At 42.4% G+C, this 20,668-nt stretch overlaps 1 protein-coding gene across 1 annotated transcript in view; it reads right to left on the bottom strand.

Moving 5' to 3' along the window:
• Positions 1–20,668, bottom strand: part of LOC146072469 (sodium/nucleoside cotransporter 2-like) — a 67,150-nt gene that overhangs the window by 12,380 nt on the left and 34,102 nt on the right. The window contains exons 7-13 of the mRNA XM_083179697.1: positions 19,556–19,669; positions 19,305–19,382; positions 18,576–18,656; positions 17,990–18,070; positions 16,902–17,027; positions 2,735–2,865; positions 909–1,077 (exon numbers count right to left, since the gene is read on the bottom strand). Coding sequence (XP_083035823.1) covers positions 909–1,077; positions 2,735–2,865; positions 16,902–17,027; positions 17,990–18,070; positions 18,576–18,656; positions 19,305–19,382; positions 19,556–19,669 — 780 coding nt within the window. The remainder of the gene's footprint in view (positions 1–908; positions 1,078–2,734; positions 2,866–16,901; positions 17,028–17,989; positions 18,071–18,575; positions 18,657–19,304; positions 19,383–19,555; positions 19,670–20,668) is intronic.

Raw genomic sequence — 20,668 nt, 5'->3', positions numbered from 1 at the left:
AAGAACTGCTTATAAATTATTTTTGGCAATTACAAGCAACTAATCCTAAACTACTAATTGCAGATACATTTTTCAGCACCTATTGCCATATAGAGACGCTACTAATCTCTGCTTGAAGGGCTCTTTCACCTAACCATAAATGTTATTATGTTTTATCACCTGTTTTATTCATGTTTTATTTTACATGTACTATATTGTGATTGTGTCATGATTTTATAATAGAGTGGCCACCTATTAGCTGTTTAGCTTATAATAATATTACTGGTTATATTCTCTAATTACATCTGTCTTTTTCTCTTATTGCGGCATTGAGCGGCCCTAAACAGGACAGCAGCATCGTTGGTAATACTATATTTTACTGCACTGCTTTATTAATTTGTATTTTAAATGTCTCCCACCAGATCTGTATAGCACTGGTCTCTGGTCCCTTTTTTCAGTGCTGAATTAGGCCCAATGTGTGATAAGTGCCCATTCATTAAAAGTATTAAACGATATGCCTTAATTTCTTCCTTTAGAGGCATATGCATACAGGCAATACATACATGAGACCGGTTAGTGGGATGCCAGCAGTCAAAGATTATCAGTGACATCCTGATGAGTGGATGCCCACCAGGTATGTATACTTACCCCCCCCCCCACCTCCTTACCATCCCTACCTGATGCCTAACCCTCCATCTCCCACAGCCTAACTCTAACCCTCCTCATTATTTTCTAGCCCCCCCCCCCCTCTGCAACCTTACCCCAACCCTAACCCTTACCCCACCCCTCCCCTCACAGTGCCTAAACACTCTCCATAGAGGGTAAGAGCAACATTAGCCTTTTATTATATAGGTTAGTTACAAGAAAAGTTAAGGTGGGTACTCTGATGTTTATAAACTATACACTGTAACCTGGCTGCATTCTCTCACCTGTAGTGTGAGCTTTGGGTAGTCCACCATTCCTCCCAGCCAGGAGAAAGCAGCATTAATAAATTCAAGTAAGGCCATAAATGCAATCAGGTTGGCTGCAATGTTTGCAACCAGTCCCACAGAGGTAGAGGCCCCATTGCTGGCTGCTTCCAGTATGGTCCGTTCCTCCCTTACAGCACAAAAGAACATACACATGTCAATGTCAGATGCAGATTATGCTACAAATATAGTAAGTAAGTAAGTAAGTTTTATTTATATAGCGCACTTTCTCCAACAGGACTCAAGGCGCTTTACAGACATTAAAAATTACAATGCACATACTGCAATACAAAGGGTTATCAGTACAAGGAACAGGCAATAATGGCAGTACAGATGTACATCACACATACAGATATGCACAAGACGCATTCTAATAAGGAACACGAACATGGGGAACATATTTACCGAGCTGTGCAGTACCCAGGCAGCCATTCAGCGGCGCCACATGATGATTGCACAGCCAGCTAGGTAGCCAGTAACAGTACAGATATATATATATATATATATATACTAGATGTACTCTAATGAGGGACACAGACATATAATTACTGAGCTGTACAGCAGCCATTCTGTGGCACCACATGGTGATTGCACAGCCAGATAGGTAGCCAGTAACAGTACTGATATATATATATATATATATATATATATATATATATATATATATATATACTAGATGTACTCTAATGAGGGACACAGACATGGGGAACATATCATTACTGAGCGGTGCAGCACCCAGGCAGCCAATCAGCTGCGCCACATGGTGATTGCACCAGCCAGTACCGTACATATAGAGCACAAAAGAACAGTATAGGGTACACAGAACTAGACATAACACAATTAAAGCACAATTCTTAGTACACAACACAACTGAGATATAAGGAAGTGGGTGAGTATAGATGCAGGTACAGATTGTAGGTGAGTAAGAGAGCTGTAGTTGAAATACAAGAAGAGTGCTGTGACAACAGGAGAGAACAGGGCCCTGCTCTAAGGAGCTTACAATATAACCACTGCAAATATATTTTGTGTTTTTATATTTTTGTAAAGTAAACAACTGCATAGGAGACTTAAGGCCCATACAGACACTACGATGATGCCTTAATGATGATGAACGACCCCATTATAAATCACCTCCTGAACAACTCAGAACGACTTCGTTCAGGGTCGTTCAGAAGGTGAATCTTTCAACATCGTCTAGTGTTTATGCTGTGAATGATGGACGATTACAAACGATGCGCGTACCCGTGGGTCGTTAAAGACCATAGCTATCGTCAATGCATGCAGGTCAATTTGGCTATGGTCGTTAACATTGTTTGTTTTTTCAATAGAAAAAGGACCTGCATCGTTTGTGGTCGTTTCTCATCCGTCGTGCACCAGCGATCACTGCAATGCTGAGGTCGTTCATTTTCACTTCAAGGGTGAAAATGAACGATGGTAGTTAAGATGTGACACATCGTAGTGTCTGTATGGGCCTTAAAACAATGAATGGAATTGGATCATTTGATAATATCTGATCGCCATTAAATGGTGGACTTTTTACTGAGCTGCCAATAATATATGGCAAGTTTTTTGAAACATAGCTTTGTAGTAGCCATAGGCTTTTCAGTTCCAGACTCTTTTCCACCCAAACTCCTGTTTAAAACAATCCATATAAGTGCTGCTGGCAGACTCACTTTGGGGCTAATTGACTAGCTCTGAGGGATAAGTGAGCCCACGTAATACTGCCTATAAAAGGGGCTCAGATACACATGATAGGAAAATGTATGCAACTACTAGGTCTGACTTACCCTCTTGGTATCTTGACACCTTCCTCGTTTTTGAACTTAGATTCCTCAGTTTCAGGATAAACCAACTTGGAGAGGGCAAGAGCACAAGGAGCAGCCATAACAGAGGCAGCAATAAGTGAAGATGCGTCAATCTAAAACAGTAATAGGCAGCTTTTAAGGGTCAGTCATTTACATTGTCCACAAACTGCAGTTACTACAGCCTTCCAGTAAAATATAATCAATTAAATAAAAAAAAAAATAATAATTATTCCTAGGAAGAAACCACCAAAACGTTCTGCAGCATGATACAATAAGAAGAAAAGGTTATAGCCATAAAAACCCATCCAAATAAAACATGTGACCAACTATATTTTGACACTGAATGGCTCAGGGGCCATTTTGCATCATGCAGTATGATATATCACCCAACAGACTATCTAACAGTAGGGCTACTTGAATGGTGGTAGGTGTATGCTTAAAAAAGAGTTGTTCTTCTGTAGTGTGGTCTGAAAGGTAAACTATCATTCAATTTCCATGTTTCTGCAAGTGACTGAGAGTTACCTTTACTCGGGCTATTGTTCCTGCAAATTCATTCATTTAAGATTGGGAAATAATAAAAAAAAAGGTACTTGTGTATTTTGGCGGCGCCCATCGCATCGCATACCATAACGCATATGATGGTATGCGATGCAACGCGATATCGTACGATAGTGCACGATGGCATACAATTTTGAAATTGTATGCCATTGTACATGGCATACGATGCCATACGATGCGATGCGATTAAACATTGTATAAGCACCCTAATGGGTGCTTATACAATGTTAAGCACCCAAATGGGTGCTTACAATGTTAAATGCACCCCCACGCCACCCCCCCACTATAAACGTGAACCCGAAGCGTGGCGAGCGCAGCGAGCCCGCGAGGTGCAGCGATACGCGTCCTACGACCTTTTCATACCCCCACTATCCACGTCGGCGTGGAGTTGAGAATAGAATAGTGTGGCGAGCGCAGCGAGCCCCGCGAGGGGACGCGGATACCTGTGAAGCCCGCGAAGGGACGCGTTTACCTGTGAAGGTATCCGCGTCCCCTCGCCACGCTTCGGGCTCGGTGGCTCGCTGCGCTCGCCACACTATTCTATTCTCAACTCCACGCCGACGTGGATAGTGGGGGTATGAAAAGGTCGTAGGACGCGTACCGCCGCCCCTCTCGGGCTCGCTGCGCTCGCCACGCTTCGGGTTCACGTTTATAGTGGGGGGTGGCGTGGGGGTGCATTTAACATTGTAAGCACCCATTTGGGTGCTCAAAAGCACCCTTTAGGGTGCTTATACGATTTTTGGTCGTATAGGGGGTCAAAATCGCATCGCATGCCATCGGGTGCATGGCATGCGATGCGATCTGTTCGTCGTACGACGGACATCGGGGGCGCCGCCAAAATACACAAGTACCAAAAAAAATGTATTGATTGGGCACACACAGTACCTTTGTGTTAAAATGAACAATGGGCCTAATTCAGATTGGCTCCAAAAAGCCAAATCTCTCTCTAATGGGCAAAACCATGTGCATTGCAGGTGGGGCAGATGTAACATGTGCAGAGGGAGTTAGATGTGGGTGGGGTGTGTTCAAACTGAAATATAAATTGCAGTGCAAAAATAAAGCAGCCAGTATTTACTCTGCACAGAAACAAAATTACTTACCCAAATGTAACTCTCTCTGAACATGTTACATCTGCCCCCCTGCAGTGCACATGGTTTTGTCCATTAAAGAAGGAGTTTGCTCTTGCAAATCAACCTGAATCACCCCCAATATAAGGTGTGAGAAGATGTAAGTACATTCACAAGTTATATGAACAGACACCATCTAATCTTAGATAAAGGACACCATGGTTAGTAGGAATGTAGCAGACTGCTATGTATTGTAAAATAGTGAGTGCATAGTGAATGTGTGATTCACATTATGGGCAGTATTCAATGACCAGGATTCGCTGCACATTCGCAGAGTTCCAGAGGGCTGCAGCATTCGCTGCCAGCACTCCCTGTCACCCTATTCAACGCCGCTGGGGCTCGCTGTCCCTGATGGCGAATTTGAACCCCTGCGGTGAACGCAGCAGGGAGCGGGGGGCGGCGGCAGGCAGGGAGATGTCTGCCTGAGTGCCCTAGAATTTGTGCGGGATAGGAGGGCTCCCGGGGACACAGGCAGCAGAAGCTGCCCCCCCGGGAGAGCTGGCAGGGGACACGGGTAGGGAGCCGCTTCACTGGTCTCGCTCGTTTATATGTAATGAACGGGACCAGTATAAAGTGAATATTTAATGAGTGGCTCCCGACTCCCTGCTGGCGAATGTGTAAAAAAAAAATGTAAAATAATAATGTAAAAAATAAATATATATTCATGTGCTGCAAATCTGATTGTTTTACATCCAAAAAAAAAAAAAACCTGCATTTTAAAAGATCACTTACCAGTTCACCTTAAAATGATGTTGAATGCAAAACAGTGAATCATGGTGAAAGCAGTTCTCCATCCTAGCATTGAATACACTCTTGGCTAATCCCAGTGAAAACCCCATTAAAATACACCAGCGAATTGCAGCGATCATGAAACGGAGAACTGGCCGGCATTCACTGGTCGCTTTCGTCGAACAGTGAACATTGAATAGGGTGAATCAGATTTTCAATGAAAAAGATTCACCGCAAGGAATAAAAACAGCCTGATTCGCCGAAAAAAAAAACGGTGAATCGGGAGCATTGAATACTGCCCTATGAGTTACAGAAGAAATTCTCAGTAACCCAACACATCGCATGTGAGAGCCTTTAGTACCAGCTTAAAGAGTACACCTGAGTATGTGATCACAAGCAACATCCTTACCAATCTTAGTCATTGCTAAAAGTAATCAGCAGATGGACTCTCTGTTCCCCCATGTACTGACTCGGAGCTGCTAGCACATAGCAAAAAATGTAAATGCCAAGTTCCAGTCACACAAGTGTCTATTTGACAGCACATAGCAGGACAGTGTGACAGATAGGACAGCTCCTACTCCGTAAGCTGTATTTTATTATACAGTCATGTACGCATTTCTGGCTGAGAAAACAAGTCATTGTGGGGGCTGCAGATGAGCAGAGGGAGGCCGACAACTGAACACTTATTTGGGGGCCTTATTTATCACAATCTGCTTTTATACTGCTAAATACAATGAGAAAAAGAACATTTTGACATACATTTTGCAATATACTTTTGTTCGGACATGAGCTTGCCCAGTTGAAAGGTGAAAGCAGGGGTGTAGCTACTATAGGTGCGGGGAGTTCAGCTATTATGGGGGCCCACGGCTGAGAGGGGCCCACATTCCCTGTTAGCTTCATGTGTTATATACATTTTTTACCATTAGGTGGTACATAAATGCCCTTGCAAACTTTTGCTTTGGGGCCTGCAATATATCTGTGGAAAATTGAACTGCACAATAGTGGGATTTTGGGTTAATCAATAACACATTCATTAATATCAAGACACAATAGTCTAAAATATCATAACGGGATAAAAAATACACAATAAAAAGAAAAAGCACCTATATTGCACATATATTAGTCAATAGGCAAGCATTGTAAGCACAATATTGAGTTAGTGGATGAGCACAATAATTTTAAATTAGTCCATTAGTACTTCTTAGTAGACAATCCTGTGTCATGCAACTGACATCATTGATGGTTAAATGCTGATGGGAATCACCGGTTAAGCTTAAGTACTTTTAATTAGCAGAATTGATATAATGATATTTGGAGAGAAATGTCCAGTTTTTATGTCAGGCCAGACTAATTCACAAGGGTACCTTACAGGTTGTCACTTTCTCATTCCTGAGCCTCCCAGTCGTTGGTGCCGATTAACCTGTGGAACAACTTTATCCAGAGTTTACTCTTGGATAGGTGACAGGTTTATTAAGGATGTCAATTGTGACAACCCTCTTGTGCACTGTCTGAATAACTCCAACGCGTTTCCCCGCCTAGCTTTTGCTCTCAGCGGCTTCCTCAGGGAAGCCACTGTTTATCCCTGAGGAAGCCACTGAGAGCAAAAGCTAGGCACGGAAACACGTTGGAGGTTTTCAGAAAGTGCACAAGAGGGTTACCACCATGGACTAATTTAAAATTATTGTGCTCATCTACTAACTCAATATTGTGCTTATAATGCTTGCCTATTGACTAACTAATATATGTGCAATATAGGTAGTATGCCTTTTTAAGTGTTATTCGTTTCACAACCGGTTGTGCTTTTTCTTTTTCTTTTTATTGTGTATTTTTTATCCCGTTATGATATTTTAGACTATTGTGTCTTGATAATAATGAATGTGTTATTGATTAACCCCTTCACGACATTTGACGTATATATACGTCATGGCCGGGAAGTACTTCCCGACACATGACGTATATATACGTCATGACTTTAAACTGTCACTGCGTCTCGAGACGCAGTGACAGAGGGACGATGTCTGCTGTCCCTGACAGCAGACATGTCCCTGCATGCCCAGGGGGGGCTGCGATGTCGCCCCCCCGTCGGCGATCGCTGTGATTGGCTGTTCAGTGTGAACAGCCATTCACAGCGTTTTCCTGTGTTACCAGCGAATCAGACGCTTGGTAACACAGGTGTCAATCACCGCCGGGCGTCAGGGGGCATGAGGGGGTCATCGGTGACGATGACACCTCACCCCACCCTCACCCCACCTGCCCCCAAGGCTGTGATTGGTCCGTGGGACCCACGGACCAATCACAGCCAAGGCGCGACATTTAAACTAACGGTGACTGCGCTGCAGACGCCATTCCGGTCTGGAGTAGCGTGCAGAGCGGTCACCGTGCCTATCTGCCGTGATACTGACCTGATCCTTGCTAATACTTACCTGATCCTTGCAAATACCTTACCTGATCACTTGATCACTGCTTGTAGCGTGCTGGACGCTTCCTGGATCTGACTTCCTGAGACTTCCTGCTGCTGCTGCAGTGTGATAGAGAGATAGAGAGATAGAGAGAGAGAGATAGAGAGAGATAGAGAGATAGTGACAGAGAGAGCTATATTTTGTGTCTGCTACCCCCCCTTTTTGGGGGTGCAGGGTTTTTTTATATATAAATAACTGTCGCTGCTGCTGCAGTGTCATAGTGATAGATAGTGATAGATAGTGAGAGATAGTGATAGATAGTAATAGATAGTGAGAGATAGAGAGATTTGTGTCTGCTACCCCCCCCTCTTTTTTGGGGGTGCAGGTTTTTTTTTATATATATAACTGTCAGTGCTGCTGCTGCAGTGTCATAGTGATAGATAGTGATAGATAGTGAGAGATAGAAAGATAGAGAGAGATAGTGACAGAGAGTGATAGAGAGTGTATATTTTGTGTCTGCTACCCCCCCTTTTTGGGGGTGCAGGTTTTTTTTTATACATATAACTGTCAGTGCTGCTGCTGCAGTGTGATAGATAGTGATAGATAGTGATAGATAGTGAGAGATAGAGAGAGATAGTGACAGAGAGTGATAGAGAGTGTATATTTTGTGTCTGCTACCCCCGCCTTTTGTGCTGATCACTATATCTGAGGTGATCAGCAACTTTTTGGGGGCGCAGAGGTTTTTTTTTTTTATATATATACCTGTCAGTTGCTGCCAGTTGCACCAAAGGTTGTGCACCTGCTGCCCCTCACTGGTAATCAGTGTCGCATCACTGATCACCTTTTTTTTTTTTTTTGTGGGTGCTGTGTGGTCTTTTTTTAATTTTTTTTTTTACACACACTGTGATTTTGTGGGTGTCCTGTGGCCACTGTGCGCTGATCAGTGACGTACATCACTGATCAGCTTTTTCGGCACAGGGTTGATCTATTTTTTTTTTTTTGATCAAATTCCTGTTGCCTTTGAGCGCTGTTCAGTGACAGACGTTACTGACCAACATCTGTGCTCAATTTTTGGTGCAGGACCTTTTTTTTTGTTTTTTTAACCCCTTCAATTTTTTTTTTTTTAACCCCTTCAATTTTATTTTTTTTTAACCCCTTCATTTTTTTTTTTTTTGTATAAAGTATTTTTTTTGTTCTGCACTACATACACACAACACACTACATACCCCCCGGGTTGAAATAAAGTTTGTACCCCCCCCTACACTATACACGTGTTGAAACATTTCACTACCAGTAACACAAAAATAAAAATGTCATCCCAAATGTCATCCCAAATGTCATCCCAGTCATCCAGAAGAATGTATTCAGTGGAGGAGGCATATGACATGCTTGCCTCTGATTCTGACACAGCCAGTGAGGCAAGTGGGGAATTTGAAGGATTCGTCTTAAGCTCCTCTTCCTCCTCTGGTGATGAGGGACCCCCTCAAAGACGCCCCCGTAGAGCAGCTGAGACCCCCCCCCCCCAATAATTGATCTCGTATGGACCCCACCACCAGACAATTTTGAGCCCCAGGTTCCTGAGTTTTTGGCCATGCCAGGAATCCAATTTGATTCCACAGGTCTCAGAAAAATTGACTTTTTCAAATTATTTTTCTCTGATGATTTTATAAATTTAATGGTGGACCAAACTAATTTATATGCCCAGCAGTTTATTGCTCAAAACCCCACGTCATCATTTGCTAGGTGGACCCCTGTAGATGCAGTAGAGATGATGACGTTTTGGGGTCTGGTGTTTCATATGGGCATAGTAAAAAAGCCACAAATTAGGCAATATTGGAGTACAGATGTTCTGTACAGCACCCCATTTTACCGTATGGCCATGACTCGGACTCGTTTTGAGGCAATCCATAAATTTATACATTACACCGATAATGCACAGTGCCCACCCAGAGATGATCCCACCTTTGACCGGCTATTCAAAGTCAGGCCGGTCATTGATCATTTCAGTGCCAAATTTGCAGAGCTATACATCCCTGAAAAATTTATTTGTATTGACGAGTCCCTTATACATTTTAAAGGAAGGGTTAAATTCCGCCAGTACCTTCCCAGTAAGAGGGCAAGGTATGGCATAAAAATGTATAAGCTGTGTGAAAGCACCACAGGGTACACCCACAAGTTTAGGGTATATGAAGGGAAGGATTCAAGAATTGAACCGCCAGAATGCCCCCCCTCCCTCGTAGGTGTTAGTGGCAAAATTGTCTGGGATTTAATGCACCCCTTCCTGGATAAGGGTTATCACCTCTATGTGGATAACTTTTACACCAGCATCCCCCTGTTTAAGGCCCTTGGTTCAAGAGGTACAGCAGCTTGCGGTACTGTGCGCAAGAACCAAAGAGGCCTCCCCAAAACGCACATTGCCCAAGTAATGAGAAGGGGTGAAAGCAGGGGAATATGCACCGAAAATATGTTGTTGGTCAAATATAAGGACAAGAGGGATGTCCTTATACTGACAACAATTCATGGAGACAGTACCACCTCCATCCCTGTACGAGGTACCAGTACCCACACCTCAAAACCAAATTGTATCCTAGATTACAATAAGTACATGGGCGGAGTGGATCTTTCAGATCAGGTACTGAAGCCGTACAGTGCCCTGCGGAAAACAAATATCTGGTACAAGAAGCTGGCCGTGTATATCATCCAGATGGCACTGTATAACGCTTACGTGCTATTCCGTTCTACCGGCCAGAGGGGGACATTTATGCACTTTCAAGAGGAAGTCATAAAGGGCCTAATATTTGGGAACCAGCAGGCAGAGGGCCCCAGTACTTCTAGTACTGGCCCCCGTATTGTACCAGGGCAGCATTTTCCCAACGAAATCCCCTCCACTGCAAGAAAGGGCAGGACACAAAAAAGGTGCAAAGTTTGCTATAAAAAGGGAATAAGAAAGGAAACTATTTTCCACTGTGAAACTTGCCCCGACAAACCCGGCCTATGTATAAAGGAGTGTTTCAAAATATACCACACATCGATGGATTATTAGGTTCATCATTTCACCGTGCATCGGGGGTCTTGCTAATGCCACATAGCACCCACCATTCATTCCACCAGAATCTGAGCTGCAAAATCCAAAAATCACTCCTTCCCTTCTGAGTCCTGCCATGCACCCAACTGGTATTTTTTGGTCACATGTGAGGCATTGCCGTACTCGGGAGAAATGGGGGCACAGATTTTGGGGTGCTTTGTCTCCTTCATTCCTTGTGAAAATGAAAAATTTTGAGCCAGAAGTACATTTTTGTGTAAAAAAATGTAATTTTTCATTTTCACAGCCCAGTTGTACCAAAATTGGTGAAACCCCTGGGGGTTTGAAATGTACACTATACCCCTAGATGAATTCCCTGAGGGGTGTAGTTTGCAAAATGGGGTCACTTGTGGGGGGGTTCCACTGTATTGGTAATGCAACATAGCACCCACCATTCATTCCACCAAAATCTGTGCTGCAAAATCCAAAAATCACTCCTTCCCTTCTGAGTCCTGCCATGCGCCCAACTGGTATTTTTTGGTCACATGTGAGGCATTGCCGTACTCGGGAGAAATTGGGGCACAGATTTTGGGGTGCTTTGTCTCCTTCATTCCTTGTGAAAATGAAAAATTTTGAGCCAGAACTGCATTTTTGTGTAAAAAAATGTAATTTTTAATTTTCACAGCCCAGTTGTACCAAAATTGGTGAAACCCCTGGGGGTTTGAAATGTACACTATACCCCTAGATGAATTCCCTGAGGGGTGTAGTTTGCAAAATGGGGTCACTTGTGGGGGGGTTCCACTGTATTGGTAATGCAACATAGCACCCACCATTCATTCCACCAAAATCTGTGCTGCCAAATCCAAAAATCACTCCTTCCCTTCTGAGTCCTGCCATGCGCCCAACTGGTATTTTTTGGTCACATGTGAGGCATTGCCGTACTCGGGAGAAATTGGGGCACAGATTTTGGGGTGCTTTGTCTCCTTCATTCCTTGTGAAAATGAAAAATTTTGAGCCAGAACTGCATTTTTGTGTAAAAAAATGTAATTTTTCATTTTCACTGCCCAGTTGTATCAAAATTGGTGAAACCCCTGGGGGTTTGAAATGTACACTATACCCCTAGATGAATTCCCTGAGGGGTGTACTTTGCAAAATGGGGTGACTTGTGGGGGGGTTCCACTCTATTGGTGCTTTGGGAGTCTTGCTAATGCAACATGGCACCCACCATTCATTCCACCAAAATCTGTGCTGCCAAATCCAAAAATCACTCCTTCCCTTCTGAGTCCTGCCATGTGCCCAACTGGTATTTTTTGGTCACATGTGAGGCATTGCCGTACTCGGGAGAAATCTGGGCACAGATTTTGGGGTGCTTTGTCTCCTTCATTCCTTGTGAAAATGAAAAATTTTGAGCCAGAACTGCATTTTTGTGTAAAAAAATGTAATTTTTCATTTTCACTGCCCAGTTGTATCAAAATTGGTGAAACCCCTGGGGGTTTGAAATGTACACTATACCCCTAGATGAATTCCCTGAGGGGTGTACTTTGCAAAATGGGGTGACTTGTGGGGGGGTTCCACTCTATTGGTGCTTTGGGAGTCTTGCTAATGCAACATGGCACCCACCATTCATTCCACCAAAATCTGTGCTGCCAAATCCAAAAATCACTCCTTCCCTTCTGAGTCCTGCCATGCGCCCAACTGGTATTTTTTGGTCACATGTGAGGCATTGCCGTACTCGGGAGAAATTGGGGCACAGATTTTGGGGTGCTTTGTCTCCTTCATTCCTTGTGAAAATGAAAAATTTTGAGCCAGAACTGCATTTTTGTGTAAAAAAATTTAATTTTTCATTTTCACTGCCCAGTTGTATCAAAATTGGTGAAACCCCTGGGGGTTTGAAATGTACACTATACCCCTAGATGAATTCCCTGAGGGGTGTACTTTGCAAAATGGGGTGACTTGTGGGGGGGTTCCACTCTATTGGTGCTTTGGGAGTCTTGCTAATGCAACATGGCACCCACCATTCATTCCACCAAAATCTGTGCTGCCAAATCCAAAAATCACTCCTTCCCTTCTGAGTCCTGCCATGCGCCCCACTGGTATTTTTTGGTCACATGTGAGGCATTGCCGTACTCGGGAGAAATTGGGGCACAGATTTTGGGGTGCTTTGTCTCCTTCATTCCTTGTGAAAATGAAAAATTTTGAGCCAGAACTGCATTTTTGTGTAAAAAAATGTAATTTTTCATTTTCACTGCCCAGTTGTATCAAAATTGGTGAAACCCCTGGGGGTTTGAAATGTACACTATACCCCTAGATGAATTCCCTGAGGGGTGTACTTTGCAAAATGGGGTGACTTGTGGGGGGGTTCCACTGTATTGGTGCTTTGGGAGTCTTGCTAATGCAACATGGCACCCACCATTCATTCCACCAAAATCTGTGCTGCCAAATCCAAAAATTACTCCTTCCCTTCTGAGTCCTGCCATGCGCCCCACTGGTATTTTTTGGTCACATGTGAGGCATTGCCGTACTCGGGAGAAATTGGGGCACAGATTTTGGGGTGCTTTGTCTCCTTCATTCCTTGTGAAAATGAAAAATTTTGAGCCAGAACTGCATTTTTGTGTAAAAAAATGTAATTTTTCATTTTCACTGCCCAGTTGTATCAAAATTGGTGAAACCCCTGGGGGTTTGAAATGTACACTATACCCCTAGATGAATTCCCTGAGGGGTGTACTTTGCAAAATGGGGTGACTTGTGGGGGGGTTCCACTCTATTGGTGCTTTGGGAGTCTTGCTAATGCAACATGGCACCCACCATTCATTCCACCAAAATCTGTGCTGCCAAATCCAAAAATCACTCCTTCCCTTCTGAGTCCTGCCATGCGCCCAACTGGTATTTTTTGGTCACATGTGAGGCATTGCCGTACTCGGGAGAAATTGGGGCACAGATTTTGGGGTGCTTTGTCTCCTTCATTCCTTGTGAAAATGAAAAATTTTGAGCCAGAACTGCATTTTTGTGTAAAAAAATTTAATTTTTCATTTTCACTGCCCAGTTGTATCAAAATTGGTGAAACCCCTGGGGGTTTGAAATGTACACTATACCCCTAGATGAATTCCCTGAGGGGTGTACTTTGCAAAATGGGGTGACTTGTGGGGGGGTTCCACTCTATTGGTGCTTTGGGAGTCTTGCTAATGCAACATGGCACCCACCATTCATTCCACCAAAATCTGTGCTGCCAAATCCAAAAATCACTCCTTCCCTTCTGAGTCCTGCCATGCGCCCCACTGGTATTTTTTGGTCACATGTGAGGCATTGCCGTACTCGGGAGAAATTGGGGCACAGATTTTGGGGTGCTTTGTCTCCTTCATTCCTTGTGAAAATGAAAAATTTTGAGCCAGAACTGCATTTTTGTGTAAAAAAATGTAATTTTTCATTTTCACTGCCCAGTTGTATCAAAATTGGTGAAACCCCTGGGGGTTTGAAATGTACACTATACCCCTAGATGAATTCCCTGAGGGGTGTACTTTGCAAAATGGGGTGACTTGTGGGGGGGTTCCACTGTATTGGTGCTTTGGGAGTCTTGCTAATGCAACATGGCACCCACCATTCATTCCACCAAAATCTGTGCTGCCAAATCCAAAAATCACTCCTTCCCTTCTGAGTCCTGCCATGCGCCCCACTGGTATTTTTTGGTCACATGTGAGGCATTGCCGTACTCGGGAGAAATTGGGGCACAGATTTTGGGGTGCTTTGTCTCCTTCATTCCTTGTGAAAATGAAAAATTTTGAGCCAGAACTGCATTTTTGTGTAAAAAAATGTAATTTTTCATTTTCACTGCCCAGTTGTATCAAAATTGGTGAAACCCCTGGGGGTTTGAAATGTACACTATACCCCTAGATGAATTCCCTGAGGGGTGTACTTTGCAAAATGGGGTGACTTGTGGGGGGGTTCCACTGTATTGGTGCAACATAGCACCCACCATTCATTCCACCAAAATCTGTGCTGCAAAATCCAAAAATCACTCCTTCCCTTCTGAGTCCTGCCATGCACCCAACTGGTATTTTTTGGTCACATGTGAGGCATTGCCGTACTCGGGAGAAATTGGGGCACAGATTTTGGGGTGCTTTGTCTCCTTCATTCCTTGTGAAAATGAAAAATTTTGAGCCATAACTGCATGTTTGTGTAAAAAAATGTAATTTTCCATTTTCACATCCCAGTTGTATCAAAATTGGTGAAACCCCTGGGGGTTTGAAATGTACACTATACCCCTAGATGAATTCCCTGAGGGGTGTACTTTGCAAAATGGGGTGACTTGTGGGGGGGTTCCACTGTATTGGTGCTTTGGGAGTCTTGCTAATGCAACATGGCACCCACCATTCATTCCACCAAAATCTGTGCTGCCAAATCCAAAAATCACTCCTTCCCTTCTGAGTCCTGCTATGCGCCCCACTGGTATTTTTTGGTCACATGTGAGGCATTGCCGTACTCGGGAGAAATTGGGGCAGAGATTTTGGGGTGCTTTGTCTCCTTCATTCCTTGTGAAAATGAAAAATTTTGAGCCAGAACTGCATGTTTGTGTAAAAAAATGTAATTTTCCATTTTCACATCCCAGTTGTACCAAAATTGGTGAAACCCCTGGGGGTTTGAAATGTACACTATACCCCTAGATGAATTCCCTGAGGGGTGTAGATTGCAAAATGGGGTGACTTGTGGGGAAGGTTCCTAACTTTTAGCACTTATGGTGCCTAGAAACCTACATGGTGCCTAAAAAAAAATCTCATAAAAAGGAGGCTCCAAAATCAAGTAGGTGCTCCTTCTATTATGAAGCCTGTGGTTTGGTCAACGTGCACACTAGGGCCACATATAGGATATTTTTGAAAACACAAGAATTGGGGGAATCAATTTTTAGTCACATTTCTCTAGTAAAATCTACTGTATTTGTTAGAAAAATGTATTAAAATTGAAACTCTGCAAAAAAAAAGAAATTTTGAAATTTCACCTACACTTTGTTTTAATTCCTGTGAAACACCTAAAGGGTTAACAAACTTCCAAAATGCTGTTTTGAATACTGTGAGGGGTGCAGTTTTTGAAATGGCATCATTTATGGGGGTGTCTCACATACAAGTCCCTCAAAGTCACATCAGAACTGAACTGGTCCCTAAAAAAATCAGTGTTTGAAATTTTCTTGAAAATTTGAGAATTTGCTAGTCATATTTGAAGCCTCCTAGTGTCCAAAAAAATGAAAAGGGGGTTGAAATAATGATGGCAACATAAAGTAGACATATGGTCTATGTTAGTTATTAACTATTTTGAGTGGTATGATTATTTGTCTCACAAGCAGAAAATTTAACATTTTGCATATTGCTAAATTTTCCATTTTTTCACGATATTTTGGTATTTTTCACAAAAAAACACAGACTGTATCGACCAAAATTTACCACTAACTTGAAGTACAATGTGTCACGAGAAAACAATCTCAAAATCACTGGGATAAGTAAAAGCAAAAAAAAGTTATCCCCACTTAAGTGAGACATGTCAGATTTGAAAAAAAGGGCTCTGTCATGAAGGCACAAACTGGCTCTGTCATGAAGGGGTTAACCCAAAATACCACTATTGTGCAGTTCTATTTTCCACAATTTCTATTCTTTTCCTTTGGGGTATCGAGCTACCCCAACTAGAACAGCTGAAACTGACAGGAAAGTTGGGTTATCTTTGTTAAGTCTGGCCTTATTATCACATCATTTTCATAATTTGTTGGCTCTCTGTAGCGCAGGACTTGACTTTTTCTGTTTTTTTTTTTTGTTTTTTACTGCAATATATCTAGTCACACTGTCTTAAAAAGAATGAACTAAAGTGTGGCTCTTGGCACTGTCCTGGTTCCCAAAATACGGGGGACAAAATATATAGGGTTTCCCCGCATATCGGCAACCAGCACCAGGCTCAAACAGCCAGCAGTCTAATGCCACAGCCAGGGCGAGACTTTTTATACAAGCTCCCCCGGCCAAATCATCAACCTGTGCGGGACCCTGGCTGGGACCCTGAGGAAGTGGAGACACCCCAATAAAGATGGTTATGTTAACTAAGTTTTGGAGGGAGAAATAAAGCAAATAAGTTTTGCAGTGTAAATGATTGCCACTTTAAAAAAAGGAAACTAATCAGATTCTGTGGGAAAACTCACCGCCAAATCTCTTACTTTCTGATTCTCACACTGATATAAATATGCCCCATAATCACAATTAACTATTTGATGATGCAAGTAAAATGTACAAACTGTAGTAACAGACATATATGGAAACACATAAAGATATAGGTAATTTTCTTACCCCAAAAGAAATATATGCACCCATTACACTGCCAGCTATGGTCCCAAAGCCACCAGTCATTACAGCATGGATTTCAGATTTGGTCATTTCTGGTAAGTAGGGCCGGATAAGCAATGGTGCTTCTGTCTATTGTATAGCACAGGGGGAAATAAAACATATTTGTATTCACTGAGACATAACTGACAACAATGGGCAATGATACACAGAAAAGAAACAGATAAGAAAAAGTAGATTAGTATCAAATTCAACATTTGATGCATTTTTATATACTGAACACACAATGCAAATGTTTTCTGCAAATGTTGCTTTTATAAGTTGTACATACTGTATTTCAATATGTGCAACTCAAAACACAGAAATATTTTTTGACATCCATTTTATAAGTGGATATACTTACAAACAGCCATAGTCTAGAGCTGTTAGTTGGTTATAAATGTGACAGACCCATTACCCTATCGCACAACTGCGGACATGTCACATAGTAAGCATGGACAGTGCATTACTGCCTCAGAGCACTGAGGTCATGGATTCGCTTCCCACCATGGCCCTAACTGTGCGGAGTTTGTATATTCTCCCCGTACTTGCGTGGGTTTCCTCCGGGTACTCCGGTTTCCTCCCACAATACAAAACTATACTGGTAGGTAAATTGTCTTCCCTCCCAAAAAAAGTTAACCCTAGAATGTCTGTGTGTGCGTGTACATGTGATAGGGAATATAGATTGTAAGCTCCACTGGGGCAGGGACTGATGTGAATGTTCAACTATACTCTGTAAAGCGCTGCAGAATATGTGTACGCTATATAAATACCTGGTAATTAATAAATAATAATATAGCTGCAACACTAATGAAAGATCCTACAACTGGGTCAATATATATAATCATATGTAATAAATAAATAATAAATAATGTGACAGTGCTAGCCCCATTAGCCTGTACTTTCCAGTACCTGCAAAATATAACCCTCCTAATCCATGTACCTGTAGGTGCACAGTCAGATCGCTTATAAAAGGAGCTGAAATCTCCCTGTGTGTAGGTCCCTCAAGTGGGAATTCATCAGATACAAGAGAATAGCAAGTTTCTTCTATTTACCTGTCCAACAAAAATATTGCCAGCCACACTGAGCGTTTCTGTGGCGGTGGTTCCCATTGTAACTTGCATGATCCAAGAAATCTGAAAAGCATTTTAAATAATGAATCCACCCATTGAACATAAAAAGTAATAATAGAACCGATATTACAGCACGTCTCCAAACATTTAATGCTTTGCTTTTTCGGTTTCAATTATGAGCAATGGTGGCACTTTGCAACCACCACCATCAAGTAGCCAGAAATTATGTTTTATAATATTGAATACACTAAGCATGACATGAATACTTGTCTGTTTTAATATAATTTGTTTACTCTTGTCTCATGATATCTAAGCTAACTGGACAGACTGAACGACTGAATTTGCAACAATGGAAATGATATAAATAAAGTATAAATATGAGTTTTGCTATGTTCAGAATACAATAAGGTAATGCCCTATTGTATATGGAATGACAATGAAGAACAATAAACTAGTACAATTACTTTAGCTGTACAATCTTTATTTTAGATTTATCAGTTTTGAAGGGTATTCAAGTTTATCCATCCATCGGAACACCAAACAATACATCCCAATAAGCAACACTTACCTTCAGAATGATGTACTGCATTATGCCAATATAATAGAGGACTGACATCACGCAGCTAAAGAATACCACAATAGGAAGGGCCTGCAAGGAAAACAATCTGAAGAGTTAGATAAATCATTAAATGCTGTCATTTGGACATAGTTTCATACATTATAACAATATATATTTTTGTATTGAACATTGTACAATTGTCTCCAGGCAATGGGCTCTAAATTGCACACAATACAACCTATTGTTTTGTGACTGGTTGTGGCTATCTACAAGTCACCAATGGATCTAAATTGTATACATGGGAATCGGCTGAGCACAGGTGCTTATCTGGCATGTCATGTATGGCAGGACACTAGGCTAATTTATATATTAGAGCTGTGCAGGTCTGGATTTACCCAGATCTCAAAATGAGATCTTATTGGTTATCGGCTGTGGTTATAGCCAAAAAGATCACGTTTTGAGATCCGGGTAAATCCGGACCTGCACATTATCAATATACGGATAATTGTTGGGTGAGACACAATGTTTTCTAACTTTGCGTATCAAAACAGCTGGTCTTACTAATGGTCATGTTGTTGCCTTTTTCTATAACATGAATAAATGATTTACCAGCCCGTCAAAATGGCAAAGACTAGAATTCCTTTCATAGATATGAAGAGCAACATTAGTGCTTTAGTATATAAGATGCATCTATACTAATATCATAAAACTTCTGAGTTTATTTTTGCCATTACAAACCTGAAAAGCGAAAACGTCTTTAATTAGAGTTTGTCCAAAAACAAATCCCGAGCCAGCAGTCGTATAATTCAGGAATGTCTGCAAGAAACAGGGATGTTAATGCCATTACTGATCATCTACTTACTGTAAATCCAATATAAATTGATCTAAATTATAACAAACACATTTTTTATTTGAATGAATCAAAGAAATGTCTATTATTATTAAACTTTAAAAATGATGAACAGTTTTTGTTATGGAATGAAAACTACCTGAATTTGTTCCCCAAGAAACTTGAAAGCATAGTAACCTGGCTCTGTTCGAATAATAAATATTCCCAATACAAACTCAATTCCAAGTCCCCAAAACACTGCCCTCCATGACACCTATTGAAGAGAAAGGATAATGATAGGTTAAATAAAATGGAATGAATGCAGTATTTTGGTCAGAGATTGCTGTCATGTTATTATAATTACAAGTCTTAAGGCTCATCCGATGGATGGGCGAAAGTTTATGCTTATGCAATTCTCAAAAGTTTTGTAAAGGGAAAATGTTCTTAATCTAATGGACCCTTATAGGCCTTTAACCCCTCCAGTTGTATTCCTGGAAATTTCTCGGGCTGTACTGCGGTGCAAGAGCAGGCTCTCTCAAGATATTTCTGGGCATGCCACCCCCCCTGTCGCTGAATCAACCCCAACCCCCCCCCCCCCATTGCTGATCTTCTCCATCAATGCTCCTGTTGCCGATCATCCCCGTTGTCGTTCGGGGAGGATCAGGGCTGCTCGGGGAGGCTTGGCCATTTGTGTGTTTGGGCATCCAAACACAGGAATGCCCGAACAGATGAATGGCTGAGTGCCAGAACACCCGAGCCCTCCCGAGCACCTCAATTGGCCCCGATCTTCTCCATGCAGCTGCAAATAACCGAAGCCGGCAGCAGGGGCTGCTACAGAAGGCAGTGGCTGCCCCTTCTGTGGTGAGTATTTCTGGGGCAGGACAAACCTGCCCTGGTAGGTTTGTCCTGCCCAGGATAACTCACCACTCAAGGGGTTAAGGGACTATTTAAGGGAGTATGTTTATTGTGTCATATTCAGTCAAGGGGGGGGGACAGGTACTATTTACCAATTCCTGGGTCTGATGGAGGAGCCCAGATCCTGTGCCCCCTCCCCCGCTGCAGAGACCAGGCAGTGGGAACAGAGAGCAGTGCCTACACTCTCTCTGCAAATTTTTCTATTTACAGGGGCATGGCCATGCCCCCTCCAACTGGCCATGCCCCTCCCATTGACCGCGCCCCTTTTTTACCGGGGCCCGGCGGTGCTTTTATCTGCCCTGGTTGTATTCAGAAAGTCATAAGCTTTCCAATGACATATCACAATGCATGAAAAAAA

The sequence above is a fragment of the Crinia signifera genome, chromosome 4 (assembly GCF_055691185.1).
Source record: "Crinia signifera chromosome 4, ASM5569118v1, whole genome shotgun sequence".
NCBI classification, from domain to species: Eukaryota; Metazoa; Chordata; class Amphibia; order Anura; family Myobatrachidae; genus Crinia; species Crinia signifera.
The sequence above is the reverse complement of the archived record's forward strand: the minus strand, read 5'-3'. Positions and strand labels throughout refer to the sequence as shown.